General features: G+C 40.4%; 1 protein-coding gene across 10 annotated transcripts in view; it reads left to right on the top strand.

Moving 5' to 3' along the window:
* The window catches only part of LOC114552529 (SPRY domain-containing SOCS box protein 4), a 51560-nt gene that overhangs the window by 22171 nt on the left and 8062 nt on the right, over window positions 1–21327 (top strand). For 8 of the 10 annotated variants that reach the window (XR_003692185.1, XR_003692183.1, XR_003692182.1 and 5 more), the window contains 2 exons: window positions 4785–4867; window positions 15086–15974. Coding sequence is in view for 3 of the 10 variants with exons in the window: in XM_028573403.1 (XP_028429204.1) it covers window positions 15266–15974 (709 nt within the window). In the remaining 7 variants the exon portion in view is untranslated. Of the gene's footprint in view, window positions 1–4784; window positions 4868–9308; window positions 9531–15085; window positions 15975–19183; window positions 19288–21327 lie in introns of those variants that run through there. The other 2 variants (XM_028573404.1, XR_003692186.1) reach the window with 2 other exon arrangements.

The raw sequence follows: 21327 nt of genomic DNA, 5'->3' as shown, positions 1-21327 counted from the left end.
ACTAGAGATGTCCCGATACCAAAAATCTAGTATTTGGTAGGGTAAAAAATCGATACACTTGAGAATTGCGATATTTTATTTTGCAATACTGTACCGATTTTCAAAAAGGAGAGAGGGGTGTGTGTGTGTGAAAATAATACTTTTATATTACATTAAACATTAAGTCCTTTATTTAAATATTGGGGGGCAGCATCCTGTCAGTCTTCTTTCCGTGTTTTCTTTTAGTTTCAACTTCAAGGCTGTATTGTAGATGTTGATAATAGCCTTTTACCCTTGCACAGTTAACCATATGCAGTGCACCCATCCATATGTTGCACATTGCACACATAATTTGGGTGATATGAATGTAAGATGATTGCAGAAATGACACTGATCAGTGTTGTTGTTTATTACTTTTAAAGAAATGGCAGCGCAGATTCCGAAAACCAATCCAGTGTGGCAGGGTTTACATTTTTATGATGTAAATTGAGGGAGCAAAAGCAGTATCGACTCCAAATATCGGCTCAAGAAAATCGGCAGCCGGTATCGCCATCGGCACTAAAAAAAAATCCATATCGGTCAATCCCTGTTAAAGTTAACTGATGTTATAGAGGTCCGTTAAAACGAGTACTATCAGAGCACACATTAGGTTGTGATAGACAACGGCAGAGAGCAATAGACTCGCTTGCATTTGGGAGTTCCAGGTGTAGTCGTGAAAGCCGCCGCTGTTGATGTACGGTAAAGCCAGAAGCTGAATGTGGTCAAGCCGTACAGGGAGATGAGGGGCTATTCACTGTCTTTCTGTGCTTGTCGGTGTTCTTCAGCATTTAGCCGCTGTGTCGAACATTTTTAACGTTTGGCGTATATACTGCCCCCGTCAGATCTGGCACGTTTTCAGAATTTTGGTACAGAGTTGGTACCGAAGTATCGGTTCTCACGACATCCCTAATCGGGACCAAAATCGGTGCATCCCTACCCTGGAGCAGTTGGAGGTTAAGGGTAGAGGTCGACCGATATGGGTTTTCTCTGGCCGATGCCGATCTTTAGAAATCAAGGTCAGCCGATGGCCGATAAATGCTGCCGATTTTTTTTTTTTGGGCCGATATGTGCTTGTTTTTAAACCTCTATTTGAAAGATAAAATGTAACACTAATATACACAGAATTTCTCAACAAAAACATTTATTGAACACTTCACCAATCTACACTTGTATACTTCAATTAAAAATGTATAATTTAAAAACATACTGTATATTGTATAAATAATATATGAAAAATATATTAAATAAACAAAACAGGTAAGAAGAAAATAAACTTTGTCAAATAAACTTGTAAATAAAAAAATTGTTTAGTGCACTTAGCATTTATTAAATTCTGAGAATACAAATCTGCACATCTTCACAGAAAGTGACATATTATCAACACTATTTCCTCCTAACTCCTGTTGAATCAAATCAGACTAGGGTTATCTAAAGTCAATTCTTGTTCACCTTGTTTGTTAGATCATTGTTCATTTGTTGAAGTGTTGTATCTGTGTTTTGGGGATCCTACTGTTACATGTCCTGTTGCACTCATTAGGATCAAAACTCTGAGTTGTAATTTAAAACTCGTCCAGCCAATTTAATAAAATTAAGTGTTTTATTCATGCTCGAGTCCATAGATGCAGTTAATGGATACAGGCACGGAGAACTGAAGGCTCTGTTAGCAACAATTAGCTCCGTTAGCGGTTAGCTCCAGTTAGCTCCGTTATAGGAGTGGATGAGACTGCCACGCACAGGGGTAACAACCAGGCTTTGATAAATGACATTCAGGGAGCTTCCACAGCGTTGTGGCCGCGGTGTTTTGTACGGTTTTATTAGTACAGTTAATCCCAAGGCAAGAACACCAGCAATATGCTAGCTACTACTAACGGTAGCGTCTGAGCCTAAAGTGACTGTGCGAGACACTGTCAGTACCCTATCCGTTCCAACTGCACAATCCGTTCTGCGCATGCGCTGTGGTACGATGATTTACGACACTACCCGATCTGTTCCAACACTAGCCTCCACCGGGAAGCTAACTTTAGTTTAGCTAATAGCTAATTCACGTTAGTTTAGCTAATAGCTAATTCGGGCGGACCGCTAGGTGATTATAGCGGTCTGCCGTTAGCCTCCACTGGGAAGCTAACGTTACTTTAGCTAACCGTTCATTTGGCTAACCGCTAGCTGATTGTAGCGGTCTGCCGTCCGTCAGCCTCCACAGTTAAGCTAATGTTAGTTTAGCTAACAGCTAATTTGGCTAACCGCTAGCTGAGACAGCATGCAAACTTTTAAAAGACCCTCAAAATAAAACTTCAAAACAAACTTTAACATATATAACAGCTGTTACGTCAGTTCTACTTTACTTGTGCTCATTTAAAATACAATCACTCAATACTTGTCTTTTATTGTTACTGTAAAGTCTTAATTTTGCTTTAGCCTGCTTTTCCCATTATGTTTGACTTAACGTTATTTTAGACTGAATCTATCTGTCCGTTCTGCCTGCACAATCCGTTCTGCGCATGCGTTATTTGTTGGCTAGCGGTTAGCCGAATTAGCTGTTAGCTAAACTAACGTTAGCTTGGGTGGAGGCTAGCGTGGAACAGATCGGGCAGGTCGTAAAACAGTATTATCATCTGCGCATGCGTGAAAATCATGCGCATGCGCAGAATGGATTGTGCAGGTGGAACGGATCGGGTACTGACAGACACACAGCGCAAGAATTCATGAGGGGAGGGGCTGGAGGCACGTGGTCTGAGTGCGCTGTAAAAAATGTCGCCCATTCATGTTTTTAACACTAGGCTGCCCGCAGATGCGCCTGCCTATTAATCGGCTTGATATACTGGGATATTGGCCGATGCCGATTATGTAAAAAAAAAAAAAAAAAATGCCAAAAATCGGCCAATTAATCGGCCGACCGATTAATCTGTCGACCTCTAGTTAAGGACCTTGAACAATGGCAGTGTGTTCCTGAAAAAGGGATCCATACTAAGTTAAGGTACCATCGGTAAATAAAGGCTGAAACATGAATTAGTGGTGTTTGACCAGAGAAGTACTCCCGTTTGATAAGAGTGTATTTACTCTTTGTTGAGGTGCACACCAGGCGGCGGCGTAGGGTCCGTATCTACACCTATCTACGTACGTGCATATGGCATAGATTCAGCTCATTTACACACACACACACACACACAGGAAACCAGGTTACTAGGAGAAATCTATAAATGTTAATTGGATTTCTATTAATCACAACCTGATGAAATTTTATTTTTCTCGTTTACTTGATTTAGTCTGTCAAAAGCTAATATTATATTTCTTAAATACATAAAAAGGCAAAAAGGCATTGCTGCTAATCTCTTCTAGTGGCCGAAGTTTGGCAGGCCAACATTTGAAGACTCGGCAGACAAAATAGCTACTCCACTGAAGCTACACTTGTTAAAGAAAAGCAGCTTTGAGTGCTTTACGTAACAGACAGTTTTAGAGAAGTAAAGTAGTGCTTGACCACCGAGTAATGTTGGCACGGAAGCTGTAGCAGTGCTCTCGCCCGTCTGTCAAATGGCTCTCTGGGCTGCTTTGATTCGCATTAATGTCCTTACTTGAGAACCCTTATTCATAACTCTAGTACTAACATACATTTTGCTACTTTGTTAAATTTGTGTGTCTGTGTTTGTGCAACCTACATAATTCTTGCAGCAGTATTTCCCCGGCCTGATCGCCAACTTAAACTGCCAATGGCAGGCAGGGGACACCACCCCCTGTTCTTGTAATGTTTTGGAATGGTCTTAAAATGTAATGAAAGTTAAGATTGCACAGGCTCACCAACATTAAAAAAACAGTCCCCATCCCCATTGAATCAAATTGAAGCATTAACTGCCAGTTCTGCCAGTTCTTCTTCTTCTTGTCCGTAGAAATGGCAAAGTCTGTAGCCTTTCCTCAGTTGCAACACCTCTGTTCAGGAGAAGACTGCAACTAGTGTCGCGCCCACCACGCGCGAGTATAAATAGTTACAGCGCCCCCAATGACGTCACATTTGCGTGCGACAGGTCAGCTGAGGCAAGTATACCGCACGTTTCACGGTCTCCTGTTGCTGTGGATTTTTTTCAAGTCAAATAAAGACTCCTATTTAGACAGGAATTTGGTTGACCTATATGCATCATTAATTCCCGAACGTCTGAGAGGTTGTTTTTTTTTGTTTGTTTTCTCCGCCAGTAGTCATGATTCGGCATGTTTCGGTGTAACGAAAGAACAACTGCCAGGGTCATTAACATACTGATCAGCATTCACGAGGTGCTTTACATTGACAATTTATGGTTAAAAATGGGCGTGTACAAGGCGGGATAAGAGGTTGATCCACGTACGCACACTTGTAGTCAATCTGTGATTTATAAAGGGAACATTGCTTACAGGTGTGCGTATGCACGGTTTTATAAATCTGACTTTTTTTCGGCGTATGCCAATTTGGGCTTTTGGGCGCACGTACACTTATAGTAAGGATCCTACGCACAATTTTATAAATGAGACCCCTGGTCTGCACTTTATGTTCTATTGTGTAAATGTTATTGTGCATCGTGTTCTCATCATATATTTAGTTCTTAGTTTTGTACTTTTTAAAACACGTGGATCGCGTGGTCGCTTCATCTTTGAGGACTTCTTTCTTGTATGTTGTTTTATGCCCATGTTAAGCATTTTGTGACTCATGCCCGTGAAAAGCGCTTTATAAATACATTTTACTTGCTTGCTTCTCATGTTTCTTTGCGCCACCCTAATCAAACCTTTGCGTCTTTTCTCAACAGGAAATAACCAGCTTGATAGTGTGACCTGTGACTTGGCAGAGATGCACTTTTCTCAGGACGCCTGCATTTGGATGGATTAAGAGGTTAGCTTCCAATCCCACAACAAAGTCTGCTCTTCCAACTTCATTACATAATTCAGCACTGCCTTCATTGTCTTTGTAGCTGCTTCTCTGTCTATTTTCAAACCCCAGAACTGATGATGATTGATGATATTGGTGGTGTTGGAAGGGAGACTGTGACCTCAGCACGTGCAGGTGGTGGAAAGTACATTTACTGAAGTACTGTACTTAAGTACAAATTTTATGTACTTTTTCTACTTGAGAATTTCCATGTTATACTACTTTAAAGGGTAACTATCTTTTTTTTCAGCCTGGACCCTATTTCCCTATGTTTTTGTGTCTAAGTGACTGACAGGAACAACAATCTTTGAAGTTGGTCCAGTATTAAGCAAGATGGCTGCAGTCGGCATCGGCGAAACAAGCGACAATGTAAGTTAATAGGGCAATTCTCCAGTTTGTTTTTACCTTCACAAAAGTGCTCGTTTTGCCACTGACAGGCTCAGATTAATATTCTAAGTGTCTTCCAACATTATGGAAAGGATTTCTAAGGAGGTCGATCTTTTTGTTAAAGAGTAAGATCCTTTATTTAAATTTAAAAATCATTTTAGCATTGTAAAATACACTTCATTCAAAGTCGACAAACAAAATAAAACCATGAAAAGCTGTTTTGTGTCCTCTTTCCACTTTTCCAGCCATCACAACTCTAGTTTTGGTTGATATAAACACATAGTTTACTGATTTACATGTGAAAATATGTTTGCTCTATACACGCTAAATGTATTGCTTTTTTAAATGGAGTCTGGTAGGCTTAGCAAACCAATTTAGGATGTTTTTAAATTTAATTAAAGGATCTTACTCTTAGGTTTAGTGCAACTTCAGAGCTGTTTTTGGTTTAAACAGAAAAGTCTCAGAGGTTTTAAAGGTCTATCTCTGAAGGGATCCTTTCCATAATGTTGTCAGAATCTGAGCCTGTCAGTGGCAAAATGAGCACTTTTGTGAGGGTAAACACAAGCTGGACAATTGCCCTATTAACTTACATTGTAGCTTGTTTTGCTGCTGCCAACTGCAGTGATCTTGCTTAATACCGGACCAATATCAAAGATTGTTTCCATCAGTCACTTAGACACAAAAACATAGGAAAATAGGGTCCAGGTTGAAGAAAACGGTAGTTACCCTTTAAGTGCAAGATGTTCCCAACCTTTTTGGCTTCTGAATGCTTGCAAGAAAACTATTTGGGGTCCCTTGTCATGGTTTTGATGTCTGAGTTGTTAGTTTCACCCAAGAGACATACTCTTTAAACTTTTCAGATGGTTTCATTTAAATAACTGTTCACATTGTCCAGTATTTTACAAAAACAGACTAGAGAGAGAGTCAGAAAAATGAATACAGATTTGTATAGCGGCATGTTTTTTTTTTTCTTTCTATTTATTAATCATTTCATGACCCTACAGATGACTGTGTTGGTTGGAACCTCCTAAACTACCTAACTGTATATAAAGCAAACTAACTCCACCTCTAGAAACTGCAGGAGTGAAATGCTACTTCACGTTCTCTCACCCAGCTGTGGAAACCTGATCAGACTGGTTTGGGTTTACCTGTACGAGCAGGGAAACTGATCCAAGGCAGCTGCTAAATATTGCAACAGTTCCTAACCCAAACGCAGCCGATATGAACCACAGGCTTAGAGTTTTGGATACAGTTTCATCCTTCAAAGGCCTATGTCACTAACCTAATTGCTACAGTACACTTCAGAATTACAGTACAGCATGACACGGGTGTAGCTGACCCATGTATTTGTGTGAAAATGTAATCTACAGAATCAAGTCTTTACTAAAACTAAATGTAGGTAAAGCATCTGAAATTACAGAAAATATCATAACTTTTAAAAAGCACTATAGTTCTAGGCTAACACACATAGACAAGCAAACCGCTATCAGCAATTTAGTTTCCTATTCAACTCACCTGCATGTCATTGGACTGTGGGAGGAAACCTGAGTAGTCTGAGAAAATCCACACAAACACAAGGAGAAACACACACACACACACACACACACACACACTCCACACAGAAGGGCCCTAATGTGTGGTACAGGAGGAAGTGCTTGGCAACAAAGCCACCCCAGTGTTGAGCTATTAAATAAAAAATATTGCCATATGTGAATGTAAATTTCAACAAACTCTGACTTGTGTATTTTGGGCGTGCAAGGTGAAAAACTTTGCTTAGTTTACTCGCTGATCACATCTTCACCATGAAAAGATTTCTGTCTTTTCTCCAACACTTGGGAAACATTACCATGGTGGCAGGTTTACCTTTTTATGTCTTTGGTGTTTGGATTGCGGTCCTGTGTTTGTGGACACAAGAAAGAACTGGACTCTCAGAAAAGGTTAGCTTTGGCTCCTGCTTTTAACACGTGGTTGCCAACAGATTCTTTTACTGGGTAAACGGAGACATGGAGACGGCAAACTGCTACTCATTCTCAGCTATAGGGCGTGTCTTTGTCTGAGGAGCAGGAAGTCATTTGGACAAATGGGTCTATTATTCACTGGCCCACTACCTTGGTTGACTAGACTTTTCGATCTGCACATTGTTAAGTCATTCATTTTCTTTAAGGGGGATGAAAGTAGAATGTTTTTAATGTTTTTAATCATAGTCTAGTTTGTATGTTTTTATTGGGGTTTTTTTGGGTTTTTTTTATGGGTACTACTGCATGTTTAACAGTTTTTTTTTCTTAAATATCCACTCGTTTCTGACTTTGATTCTTTCCATATATTAATTCTTTGACTCATTTTTATCACCCTATTGCTTTTTCCTTTTAAAATTTTCCTAGTCCTTAGTCTGTCCCTGCGATCAACTGCTTTCCTGTTTCTAGGTGTTGCACTCAATGAGACAACTAAAATGTTTTTTTCTTGTAATGCAAAGTTATTGTAATATACCCTTTTCTCATTTGTTTTTGTCTTTTTAACAGCAATTTACTGGTGAAAGAAGTAATTATTGTTGAAAGTTGTTAGTACATTTTTAATAATCATTTAAATTGCCCTATTTTTTTGGTGCTGATCCGAAAATTCATCCGATCCGTGACTCAAAACCATGATCCGAACCGTGAGTTTTGTGATCTGTTGCCCCCCTATTTGAGAGGCATGGGAAATTATATTGCAAGGCATTATCTAATAGTTTCATTATTAAAATGTGTGTTATAGTTACATAAGAAATTAATTGCTCCAGATATAGGCAGTTTAAAACCTAGCAACCACATTGTCAATTTCGGCAACCATAAGCTGATGCCTGGTTGCCAAGCCGGCAACCACTTCAAAAAGTAAGCATTAAGCACTGTGGTGGTAAGGCCATTTTTAGACAGACATTGGCACTATGTGCAAAATCCAGCCAGCCTTGTTTCAATGAGACCACTGCGTTGACAAAAATGCCCCAAAAAGGATACAGGAAAGGCAATATTTCTGTTCAATCCATCAACTAGTCTTTTAGTGAGCCTTGTGGGGTCACCAGCTTGGCTGTCGTGTGTTATTCTTGTTTAAAATGTGTTTGCTGTTGTTTAAAAGGACAAATAATGGACTGAAACTAACAAATAAATTACATAGCCCTTTTGATTAAACCTCTTTACAATTTAAAATTGAAGATTAAAGCTTTGATGGGACTGTCCTCAAAACAAACTAAACTACATAAAACTCCAAAGATCCAAAGCAAATGTGAATAGCAGCCTTCAGTATCTTGCAATGTAATATTCATAGATTGAGTGATTGCACATAGATTTAAATACGCAAATGGCGATGCTGAGGTCCATAAACTGTGAGGCAAAGGTGTATCTGCTCCAGTTAAAAAGATTTCAATTGATTGAGCATGTCCAAATTTGACACTGAACGTCCTCCGGTCCACCAGCAATATACCTGCGAAGTGTAAAGTAGATCGGATAAACGGTTCTCGGCAAATACAAAGGACACACATGCACACACACACACACAGATATTCCTTGCTTTATAGTTAATTTAGAACGGACAATGAAACTGTCACCTTGCTTATACAGGTAAGCATACTGTTGTGAAAAAGTTAAAACCTTAATACCGTAGTCACCAAAAATCACACAATAAATTTGGGATTTGAAGTTACAAATGTTTGAATGCAAAAAAGACAGACTTCTTAAGGGTGTCTGCTCTCTTCAGCACTCTTCCTTGACTGGCCCAATGTATTCTGTCCGGTCCAGCAGAACAAAGTGGAAATGAGCTGTTAATCTGCAAATGTGGGTGTTTGTCCACATTTCTTTCCACCGTCTTCTGGAGGCGCACAGTCGGTGCATCTGTGGGTGGTTTTGTACGGCTTGGGAAACATTTTGAGCGTGCTTCACACTGAGCCCTCCCCTTCTCCCTCCCTCAATCTTTGCCTCTCTTCCCTCCAGCAGCTGTTTTCCTGCCTTAGCTGGGAAATGGAGTCAGGCTGTTTTTCCCCATCCTCGCGTCACAAGCAGGAACTCGCAGACTTACCGACACCAGCACACACACACTCTTTTTGTCGGTCCCGGCCCTGTCCCACACTCGTCTGGCTGTTGACTGCGTACTGACCTCATTTTTGGACTTAAGACTGAGAAGCAAGTATTCCCTCTCTCTACTTGGCTGCTGTGATTGCGTGTTCACATTGCTGTGTGATAGCTGCCTGACTATTCTGAGAAATGCTTTCATGGTAAGATGCCTCTTCTCTTCTCACAGGCAACTTAAGTCTCTTGACCACTTGTTGGTGCTTCTTTCAGTCTAATCATTTTCTCGGGTTTCTCGTCTCTCGAAGACTGTTGCTGGACTTATCCCATGCAGACAGTTTTCAAACATCTTTATGGCTGTGCTACAGCATTGTCGGGGTGTCCGCATGTCCCAGAAAAATCTTGGCATGAATTAAAAATAATAATAAAATGATCACAGCTGTAGCATGTCTCGAAAGGATTTCAATGTGGCATTTCTTTCTTTTTGTGTTGAAAAGGTTTAGGTTTTTAATAGAGCTCTGAGTGTAAGATATGTACTGTATTTCAAGTTTGAAATGTTCCAATGTTTTGCTTATTGATAGTAAAAGAAGGCAGCTTGTTAATTCGGCTTAAGTTCACTTTAATGTCTGCTTGTTACATCTAGTTAAATGTTTCATGTTTAGGTCTACATGTAAAAAGACAGAACTGTGTTGAATCGCTTTTCCAGCCGGCTGTTTAGCATGGATATAGCTGCTAGCACCGTACCTTCAGTGTAGGTTCACACATGTGAGTGACTGAGAGGTGGGAGAGTGACACATGATTGAAGACTTTCTGGATTGTGTTACAGTGCTGCTACACTTGGCGAGTTCAGTCGTGACTCATAATTACACTTGACATAACCTGGGACACTAAGCTGAGTAGGTGTAAGGCTGATATGGGTGATAAAATACTCAGTGAAGAGTAGATACATTAAAATACTCTAATAAGCACTATCACAGGTCAGTAGTTTGGGCTGCATTTAAACCTGCTCATTTAATTAGTTTTTCTGAAGGTTGATGTAGCTTATAGAAAAATATCAAATGTCAGGGTAACAAATGACAACAGGGTTCTGTTCAGTCTTCAAAGAAAATATCTTGGTACTGAGCATAGTAATGTGCCCAGCCATTGCTTACCTAGATCTGCTTTTGGACCTCCCAAAATCTCACCAATTTCGCTGTGTCTAACAAAATGTTGGTGGCAATTTGAGACAGAATGTAAAATATAAATTTAGAGTCATGCCAGACGGTGTGATTAAAGATCAAATATTTCGCCATGTTTATCTCACGATGAGGGTTCTTATAACGTCCATCACCATTCTCAACCTAGTCCTATATTTTGATCCAAGACGAAATTAATGTTCTTTTGCGTTATAACTCCTATGTTGTTTATTTTGACTTCATCGATGAAGTAAATGAACATTCCTGTCTGTCTCCACGCGGCGCGCTAACAGACAGAGCTGAGGGAAGTCTCGGTGAGAAGAGCAGACCTAACTTTGACGTGCAACAGTCTGCAGCTAAAGAAACGGTTCGAGACACCACGGCCACTGCCGAAGTCGAAGATATGTGAGAAATTGGAATATCGCTTGCTTCTAAGAAGTCACCATTGAGGCAAAAAGAAAATTTCCTGTGAGTTATGTAAACGATGAACCGTAAAGCAGATAGGCACTGACAGGGACGTCATGATGCGTTTTATGTGCACTTCGTAAACTCGAGAGACTGAGGCGGTTACCCTGTTGGTATTTCGTAGCTATTCTTTTTGTTGTTTGACAGTTTATCAATTGACTGGTTTTTGTTAATACGTTTTTTTTTTCTTTCTGTGAAATAACCTAAGATTGTTGGAGGTTGCAACCAGCGTGTGACGCTGGGGGTGAGTAAATTTAGATATGGCCTAATTTGGTTCAGCTGTGTTGCCATGTACTGTACTGAGGTTTTTAGGAAATCAAAAGAATGTAGGGTTTTCACAGCTGTTTATTGTAAAAATTCCCCCTTCTCCTTGGGCTTGATACCCTTTCTTCCATAACAAATTAATACATTTGTGGTGTATTCCTTTCTGCAGCAGAAGAAAGTGCTGGAATGATCCTGGCTTGCCCATTGTTGGTTCATTGCACAATTATTAACCAGCATGTCACAATATCAGGGTAAAAAAATAACTCCCTCTTACAGAAAACAATGTTTTTTGTCTGTCGATGTTGTAGATAACAGGCTCAATCAGTTGCCGTCAGCTGTGTGTGACGATCAGCTCTGAACAGGAGGTCACAGGCGGTACGGACGCTCAAGCACTTGGGTCAAGTTGATTTAGAAGTTTTGATATTCACCAGCTGGAAGTGCCTTTTTGATGACAGCAGCTCCATGTGGATGCCATCAAATTTTTCCCAAAGGGTTTTTATGGAGAGTCTGACAGGAGCACTTCTGTCAGGAGCACTTCTGTGCCTCTCTGTCTTGCTCTCCAAAACACCCTCTGGCCAGAATCCCTAATCGCTTAGGCAGCCAGGATATAGCCGAACATGTTTTGAACTGGATACTGTTTTATAGACTGTGCAGGACCGACTAGCTGATCATAACGTTCCCCTTGGTTAAACCCAATCCTCTCTATTAAAGTACTGCTGATGTTTTAACCCTGCAGGATACTCGGGCAGACAAGTGTGAAACATCCGATTTCAACATTGAAACTATTGTGTGCGACCAGTGCTACCAACCGCTATCACCGCTATGACAAGGCTAATGCACAAACTCCTAAAAACTAACACATAATATTGTAAAAATAGACTCTGACTCAGGCCTAATGCGCTAATGATACACAACACCAGATTGACTGACTACAAGTTCAAAAGTGTGTGAGATCCAGGCTTGGCAGCTATGGTTGATTTGCAGACATTTGTATATGTCACTGTATGTATTAGAGATTAATTGGTCACTGAATCTAGAAGGCTATCTAAAACATGACTGATTTTTATTTTTTATTTTTTATCCCTCTCATCACATTTTCCCTCTCCGCCCCTCCTGATTTCCATAAATCATCTAATTGTTTGGCACGGTGTTTCCCCGCTGTCGAGTAATGCTTGAGGAATTGCAAGCGAATTGTGTGTGCATGAGCAGTAAGAGCTTTTATTTTGTTATGTATCCTGCACAAACACATTTACAAATGTCAACTCAGTGGTCGAGAGCTACTTACAATCTTTTGACAACATTGTAAGATAAATATCACTCTCATTTGTCCTGAAATGACTTCATGCATCATGTCTGGTATGAATTCATTAATATTTGAAATATAGCCTCCTGAGAACCGAGGAAAATTTTGTTTTTCCTAATCAGATTTTTTTGTGATTCCATACCTGTTTAAGGTTAAAAAAAACATCTTACAATTTAATTTTTTTTATTTTTATTTATTTAAAGAATGTCCACTGTAGTGGACAACAGGATCATTTGAGTACGAAAAAAGACAAATTTGGTAGATGTGGATTATTTACATGAAGATAGTCCTGATGTCCACTATAATTGACATTCATAAAATACCAATTTTTCAAAAGATACATAATCAGAATATCAGAACTCAATATATGATTCCTAACACCTTAATGAACAAGAAAATATATGATTATCATAAAATAAATAATAATATTTGACTCATCTCTTATCTTTCCATAAAATGTGCTTGTTCCTATGCTGTCCATTTTGGATTGAAAGAAAGAGGCGGTTCCCGGCCTCCCAGCCAATCAAATAACACATCACTGAAAAGCCCAGGATGTCCTCTGTACGGTACAGCAGGAATTAAGAGACTTGCACAAACGATTCCAAGGAGAGGAATGAAACTCAAATGTCCACTACAGTGGACATAAGTCAATGGGCTGGGTCTCAGGAGGATAGAGCTTGTCATTTTTCAGGGATTGTGGTCATGAGATGTCATGAGAGAGTGTTGTGTAAATATCTTTGTTTGCCAGCAAGTGTGCGAGTCGTCTGTCTTGTGTGTTGTTGCCCATTTATCACATTATCTGTCGTTACATTTTATTTCTGGTTATTGCGTCTCCTTTTACCTCCACAATTCATACCGTATTCTAGAGATGCACGGATTACAACTTTCTAGGCCGATTCACTTTGTTAGGTCAGCCGATACCGATTTTAGCCGATTTCTTTCTAACCACTTTACATTTACAGCACACAGAAATATTTATTTTCTAGCTTTTCCTAATGGAACATTTTGCAAAGAACATAGAACATTTTTTGAACAGATAATGGATCACTTTAAAATGGAACTACATAAATTACTCCTGGTGTGGAAAATTCACACACATCTAAAGTGCAATGTTAGAACAATTTCCTTCTTTTCACATCCAATATCCAACAAAAAAAATGTGATTTTGTTTTTTTGTGTCGTCCCTCCACGCCCTACTTTTTCCTTGCAGGTGTTGCATATTGCAAACTTGTTATCTTATGCACACACGCTGAAGAATTTCCAAACAGCTGACATGTTGCAGGTTAATTCAGGAGGTTCCCTACATGTGCGAGAATAACGCAGACACGCGCTTCACACCGCGAGCTGGTACGTGCGACGCACAGCGGAAAAGTTGAAAGGAAAAAGGGACTGTGCTGTCGCGTCCGTGTGTGCGTGCGTCCTTGAGAACTTTAACTCGTATAACTTATGTTGTCAGTTAATTGTAGCATTGACCGGCATGAAATCGGCATATGTCAGACTGACCTGCCGGTCGCCAGTCATGGCCAAGCACGTGAAAACCGGTTCCGGTCACCGGCCGGTCTATCGGTGCATCTCTACCGTATTCTTTTTGTGACATTTAAACAGACACTGGACACAAAACTGTGTGAAAATATTTTTTTTTTTTTTTTTTTGTGATCAGAGGCAAAAATAATACATCCCTTTTGTCAGTTCAGAAAATTTGGCAGATGAGATTCCATTATGTGTGTTATTCAAGCTTCCCCTGGTGGGTCAGGGCCATTTACTGTTCAGTACTTTCCCTGAAAGAGTCATGTGGAGTCTATAGGGGAAGAAGGGAAACATTTGAGGGAGTGCATATAGGAGAGAGTGTTAGAGAGAGGACAAGGAGGAATGTCAGTACAGTGTCTCTTGACTTGGTCTTGGATGTTGCTTAGGGAGCTGTAAAAGCCCAGCGTGCACAGGTTACATTTGGGAAGACTTAAACAATATGGATTGCACTACATTAGTTTGCTTGGTGAAGAAGTGATTGGCTAAGAAGAGTGAGTGCATACTGCGTGACTATATTCAGGGGAAGTCTGCAGCAAGTTTGCACAAATCCTCCCCGGGTCTGTGTTAGTATATTGTTATTGGAGGATTGCTCATATAATTTGTGTCTCTTAAAAGGCACTAAGCCATACTTACTTGTGTTCAATAGAAGTTGCTTTAAGTTATGACTGATGGAATGTGAGAGGGGGTGTTTTCTCAATTTGATTAATAATTTAGTCTATAAAACATCAGAAAACTGTTAATTCCTTGGAGTCCAAGGCGGCGTCTTCAAATGTCTTGTTTTGGCCAAGCAATAGTCTAAATTCCTGTGGTATTATTACATATTCTATTTATAAAAAATTTAAGAGGTCTGCAGCAAACTCCCATCAGAGAGTTTACTTTTTATATTGGAGTACCCAATGACAATTGAATCAAGGAAAGTGGTGAAGCAGTTGCTGTGTCCAGTCTTTCTAGTAATTACTGATTAGCCAAGAGTGGCTTATGTTAAACTTAGCTACATAATGTGTGTGTTGTGTGTGTGTGTTTTCAGGAGTGTGGTTTCCCCTGGCTGAAGACAGCGTGTGTGTCCAATAGCGCCTTTCCACCCAGGACCCACTGTGTTGCCATTGCGCCCATGAGGTAACGTCAGGACCTACCGCCCCCTCATTACCACCCTTGGTCCAACCATTTCCCTTCCCTCTGTCCCTTCTTCCCTTGAACCCACCCAGCCATGGGCCAAAAGATCTCTGGCAGCATCAAGTCAGTGGATGTACGCGGGGAGCCCTCATATCGGCCAGTACGCCGTGAACTGCGGGGCCCAGATTTCTGTCGGCCCCCCAGGCTGGACTTACTGCTGGACATGCCTGCAGCCAGCCCCGAGACCCAGCTTCGTCACGCCTGGAACCCTGATGACCGGTCGCTCAATGTCTTTGTTAAGGAGGACGACAAGCTGACGTTTCACAGACATCCAGTGGCACAGAGCACAGACTGTATCCGAGGGAAGGTGGGCTACACCAGGGGCCTCCATGTTTGGAGGATTCACTGGCCGACCAGACAGAGAGGCACCCACGCTGTTGTGGGCGTGGCCACTACTGAAGCATCTTTACACTCTGTGGGCTACACAGCCCTGGTGGGCTCGGACTCGGAGTCCTGGGGCTGGGACCTGGGTCGAAACAGACTCTTCCACGATGGAAAGAACCGTCCCGTTTCCACGTCGGCACCTACGTATCCCTGTTTCCTGGAGCCAGACGAGTCATTTGTGCTGCCAGACTCGCTGACCGTAGTACTAGACATGGATGAAGGAACACTGAGCTTCATGGTAGACGGACAGTATCTGGGAGTAGCTTTTAAAGGGCTAAAAGGCAAGAGACTGTATCCAATCGTCAGTGCTGTGTGGGGGCACTGTGAAGTATCTATTCGCTACATCAACGGCCTAGATCGTAAGTAGCACAAGTCTGAGAGACACACACACACACACACACACACTCCGTACTCTGTCTGTATAACTACAAGTGGACTGAGTGTGTCTGTTGTTTCAACAAGGGATTTGTCTTCTCTCTAGCTGACCGTGACGTCAGTTTCAATAGTCACATTCTCCCAGTTTCTTTTATATCATATACATGATCTTAGCTTTGGGAGGTCTTACCTTTTTTATAAGGTGTGTCAGAGTTAGGTAAATATAATTATTGGATTGGGCTTGGTATCAGCAGATATAGCCTATATCTATTAAAGGATTCAGATCTGGGCCAAAAGAAATTGACTGGGACATCCCTACTTGTCATATTTCCTTTACACAGTCTATATCACCTGCTTTTCCTTGCTCCTGTTTATGTGCTGGCATTGTTCAGTATTGGAGCAGTGTGATTGTTTAAAAGTTGTTGAGTTCCAGACAGTAGGGCTTGTCGGGTTGACTATTTCGATATCGATATATTGCCCATCCCTGTCACAAGGTTTTTTCTTTTCTCTACAGGACATTATACAGCTGATAGTCTTGGATGTCATCCTAAGCAAGACATTCTTGTGCTCTGCAGAATTTTTTGCTTACATATATATTTGCTTATAAAACCTTTTCAGCCTAATCCTGCCTAAACCCGTAGGTTCAGTTTATTTGTAGTCAATGTGCACACTCAGGTTTGAGTTTTATATATAACTGTAATAACTTGTATAACATTAAATGCCAATAACTCATAGCCCTCTTTTCACCCAAAGTATGAAGATAGTGCCTGTTTTTGTACTGTTTGCATTTGTGTCACTGCAGAAATTCTGAGAGGTAGATATGGTAAGTCATTTTTTGCAGATGATGAGATGTTTTCTTTATATATGAAGCTCCAGATAGGCTTACATTTAGATCTGCTCATCAAGGCTGTGGAGGCCCAGGAGGTGTTTAGTGCTACAACAACTTGGGAGTCCAGTGACAAACCCAGAGTATGACAAGAGAGGAGAGGAGAACAAGAGACAGGAAGCATGATTTTAGGAAATACCTGTATTCGGTTATAAGCTTTGGCCAGTGATGTTTGTCTACTTGTGTGACAAAGTGTAATTGTTTTGAAGACCAATAGCTATAGGAGTATGAGTCAGGCAGCTGAGTCATCCGCTGTCATTTTGACAGCCTTCACTAAACTCCTAACTCTCTGGAGGAATCAGTACTATGATCATTAGTGTGGTTGAAAGGGTAGCTTTACTGTGTCAGATGTGTGAAATATGGGGGATTTTCAGAGTTTTAAAAACCTACGTCCTCAAGGATTACTAGTGTGGATAATTTCCAAATACTTGCACCTGGTCTTGGCTCTCCAGAAATGTACAGGATTTAGGGGTTGAGGCAAGACTGGGAAGGCTTTACTTGGATATATCTTTTTTTTTTTTTTTTTTTCTTCATCAGAGAGGATGGATGCACATTTCTGTATGCCCTGATCTATAAAAAGCTCACAATGAAAGTGACTGCTACTTTGTGTGTGTGTGTGTGTGTGTGTGTGTGTGTGTGTGTGTGTGTGTGTGTGTGTGTGTGTGTGTGTGTGTGTGTGTTTGTTTTCTGTCATCATTCAAACTTAACTAGTAGAGTCATCTTATTAAAGTCTGCCCCCTCAGATTGTGTAAAAGCCCTCAGTCCCCCTGCTGCTTTAGCCTGCATGCTGCACAAAGTGGGCTGGGGGCATTGCCGGCAGAGAGGGACAGACACCATGTCCGTGGCTGTGAGCCGTGTGTGCTGGCTGACGGCAGCCAGTAGAGGAGGAATTCTGGAAGATGTCCCAGTGTACCTCTGAGCTCAGCGTCTGGCTTAGGTGTGTGTTTATCGGTTAAGCAGCTTCAGTGGAAATAATGCAGAATGGCCCGTATTTTATGCTTCATGAAAGTGCGGTTTAGTACAAAATCTGTTATGCATTTGGAAAATGATCATCGTCGCCTGTGGTTTATGAAATGTTCTCGCTGGTTTGGTGTAAGCGTAAGATCTAGCTAGTCAAAAATATGTTCTTGAAGCACCAATGTTTAAGATGCATCTGCGATTAATAAAGCTGTAAGTGTCCTTTCATTAGATTAAAATCGCATTAAGGAATACTTTTTGTAATATTGAATTACAGTAAAGTGCTTATTAAAATGTTTTTTTTAAATTATAATTAAATTATAACGTTTGTGATTGGCTGTTTAACGTTACACGTCATAGAGACACGCTGAATAAAACTCTTCCTAACACACAGAGACAGGGCTCACGTAGTAGGAGCTGCAAAATAAATAAAATGATTTGTGCTGTAATATGTAATGTTGCAATTTCTTTTTGTTTTATTAAATTGGTATCCAGAAAGTAACGTTACAGAACCGGTATCGAAAGTTGTTGAACGATACCCAGCCCTAGATGCCAGAGATGGAACTAGGTGCCTCTGTTGAAAACTGTTAATAATAACACAATCATACTGGTGTATGATTTACAGTGATATTAATAATAATAAAATTGTGCTGGTTTGTGATTTACGGTCTCTTTTAGAAAAAGGATTAAGTTAAGTTCCATACCTTTTTAATCCTCTTTGCTCCCTGTAGAATCTCTATGCAGTTAGTGCTTTGATAGTGATATATAATAGTTTGATTAGTCTTTTTTTCCCAGACTAATAAAGCTTGTAGATGGCAAAACAAAGTTTAATAGAAACAGCTAATGGTGCCAACTTATGAGCCTGAACCTGCATCAATCACTTGTTTTTGTTGGTTTCTTTATCTTTTATTGTGGACATCAGAGATGATAGATTGCTGATACATCAATCAACGTGATATTCATTTCTCTTTTTGCATACATTAATGGCTGCCTAGTACAAGGTCTATCTATCAGTTGCGTTTGGAAGTCATGACTGTTCAAAGAGCTGTGTTCTGACAGAAAGCCCATGAGAGATCAGTGTATAGCAGGTATAAGGCATATCTCAATGTTGTGATACAGAGAATAATGGAAGCCTCAATGTGTATGCTGCACGGTGCCCCCCTATTCTCAGATCTAGCTTTTGTGCATTTCCCTGTAGCAACTAAAAGAGGATTCACTTTTTGTTCACTTTCTGGGTTCTTCAAGATTCAAAATCGTTTATTAATCCCACAATGGGGAAATTCACACTGCACTTCTTGGTCGTTCTCTTGTCTTGTAGTCTATTCATGCTTTTTTTTTTTTTCTGCTTAGATTCTTTTATTCTCCATCTCTTACTCCCTGGGAAGCAAGAAGAGATAAGCATCCTTATACGGTCCTCTCCAGCCTGTATTGTCCCTTAATACCCAATGCACCTAATGCAGTTTTATCGTCCTTCCTGCATTTCAGGGAACACTTTAGTCCTTTGGCCCTCAGTCCCAGAGACACTTGAAAGCCAACCCTACTGAGACATGATTTTTATCGGTTTTCATACCTCTGATTTAAAAAAAAAAAAAAAAAAAAGGGTCGCTTTATCTTGCTGTCCTTCTATTCCTGGAAAGCAGTCTTTTTCTTTCCACCACAACAAGCCTCATGACACCACAGTGGCCTGACTTGCCCAATGGCAAAAAGCTGATCCAATATTCACAGCACAAATTCCAGCTGTAACTTGAGTTTAGACCTTGCGATTACCAACCTTAGATTAAGGTTGAACATTGTTTTACAGAAGGCTACTTCTGGATTAAATATCAGCCAATCAGTGTCGTTTGGGTGGTTATAAACACAATGCAGGGGTTGTTAAAATTAATTCTACATCAATGACTAAAATCCCTGACAAAAGCTTGCAGAGACTGTAGTATGTTTACAACAGTGCTGCAAGGATCCTGATGAGAGTGCGAAAATACGACCACATCACACCCATTCTCCATTCACTTCACACTGCCCCCTCCCCCCCTATCTGAAAGAACTACTCACCCCTCTAACTACAACTCGATGCCTCCGTTCAACAAACTCAAACCGCCTCCTTCTCCCCAGGACTAAGATCAGCACCACTGGTGATCGTTCTTACTGTTCTGCCGTTCCTCGGATCTGGAATGCCCTCCCCGACCATCTGAGGGCACCCCAAACTATTGAGACTTAAAAACGGACTAAAACTTATGAGTTTTAACTAACCCTGCAAGTTGTTGCACTATTTGTATTTTATATTGATGTTTTTACCATGCTTTTATGATCTGAACTGTAGCACTTTGAGATTTGTTCCAAATGTAAAGTGCATTACAAATGTAGTAGTAGTAGTAAAATAATACATATGGCAAATAATATATAAAGCATTTTATTCCCAGTAAATATTTGTGAGTAACAATGTGATATCTATGAGGGCAGCATTTAATGAGAGTCCTCTGTTGTTGTTGTTGTTGTTGTTTTAAAGCCTAGTTGAATGTATTCTTAGTGTTCTGTTACTGAGTAAACATAGCTCTCCTGGCAATTTCTCCCTACTTTATGTTCCAAAACTACTCCATGAACAGAAATCTTAAAATTCTCTTTTCTAACAACAAACCAAATATAGCCGAATTACATTCTAATGTTGAACTACTTGCTAAAATAAAAAGGAAAATGTAAAGAAAAAAAACTAGGGGAAGAAAAAAAAAGTAGCTTGATTATTGTTTGGATTTGGAAAAAAAGAATAAATCTGTGGGGAACCTTTTTTAAATATCCTTTTGTTTTGTGTGAACATGGGCGTTTGTGTGTGCGCAGTTTGTCAATTCATGCAAGTACTACAGTGCTTCTCTTTTAAAATCATGTGTGCTTAGCCTCTATTTCCTCAGCAGAGTGAGAGAGCAGCAGGATGAGCATTGGCCAAATTGACAGCAGTCCAGGCTTCCGTCTGGAAAAGTAATATGAAGTCAGATATCGTCAGTGGAAGGAATCACTAGTTCAGTGAGCAATTGGTTTCCTCTATTGTGTACGATTCAATTTGGACACCTGCGTTTCCAATCATGTATAGAGCGATGGTTTGCTCTGTTGCGTCCCGCTCTGCTGCGCGCCTCACTGTTCTGCTCCAATTTTCTTTTTTATCTCATACATCATTGATCTAATTCTGTCTGTCCTTTAACATATTCCTCCACTCCCTTTTCTCCCCTTTGATCCATCAGTGAGAGTGGACTGGGGATGTGTCTGCACCTTAAGGGCTGTATATGTAAGACTCATACGCCCGTCATCTTAGAACTAGGTCAGACAGCCCCAACAGTTTTATGCTAATCTATTAGATAAGCATGGCTGGGATTCTGAACCTTTGCCTGTTACCTGGGTACATTTCTCATAATGAAGGGAATGCAAGAGGAAGGGGGTGGAGTTAAATGAACAGTAAATTGGAACACGTGCCCAGAAAAGATGGACCTGTCCTACCCCTTATTTCTCGG

Source organism: Perca flavescens, chromosome 3 (genome assembly GCF_004354835.1).
Source record: "Perca flavescens isolate YP-PL-M2 chromosome 3, PFLA_1.0, whole genome shotgun sequence".
Taxonomy (NCBI): Eukaryota; Metazoa; Chordata; class Actinopteri; order Perciformes; family Percidae; genus Perca; species Perca flavescens.
This window is presented reverse-complemented; position numbering and strand designations above follow the sequence as displayed.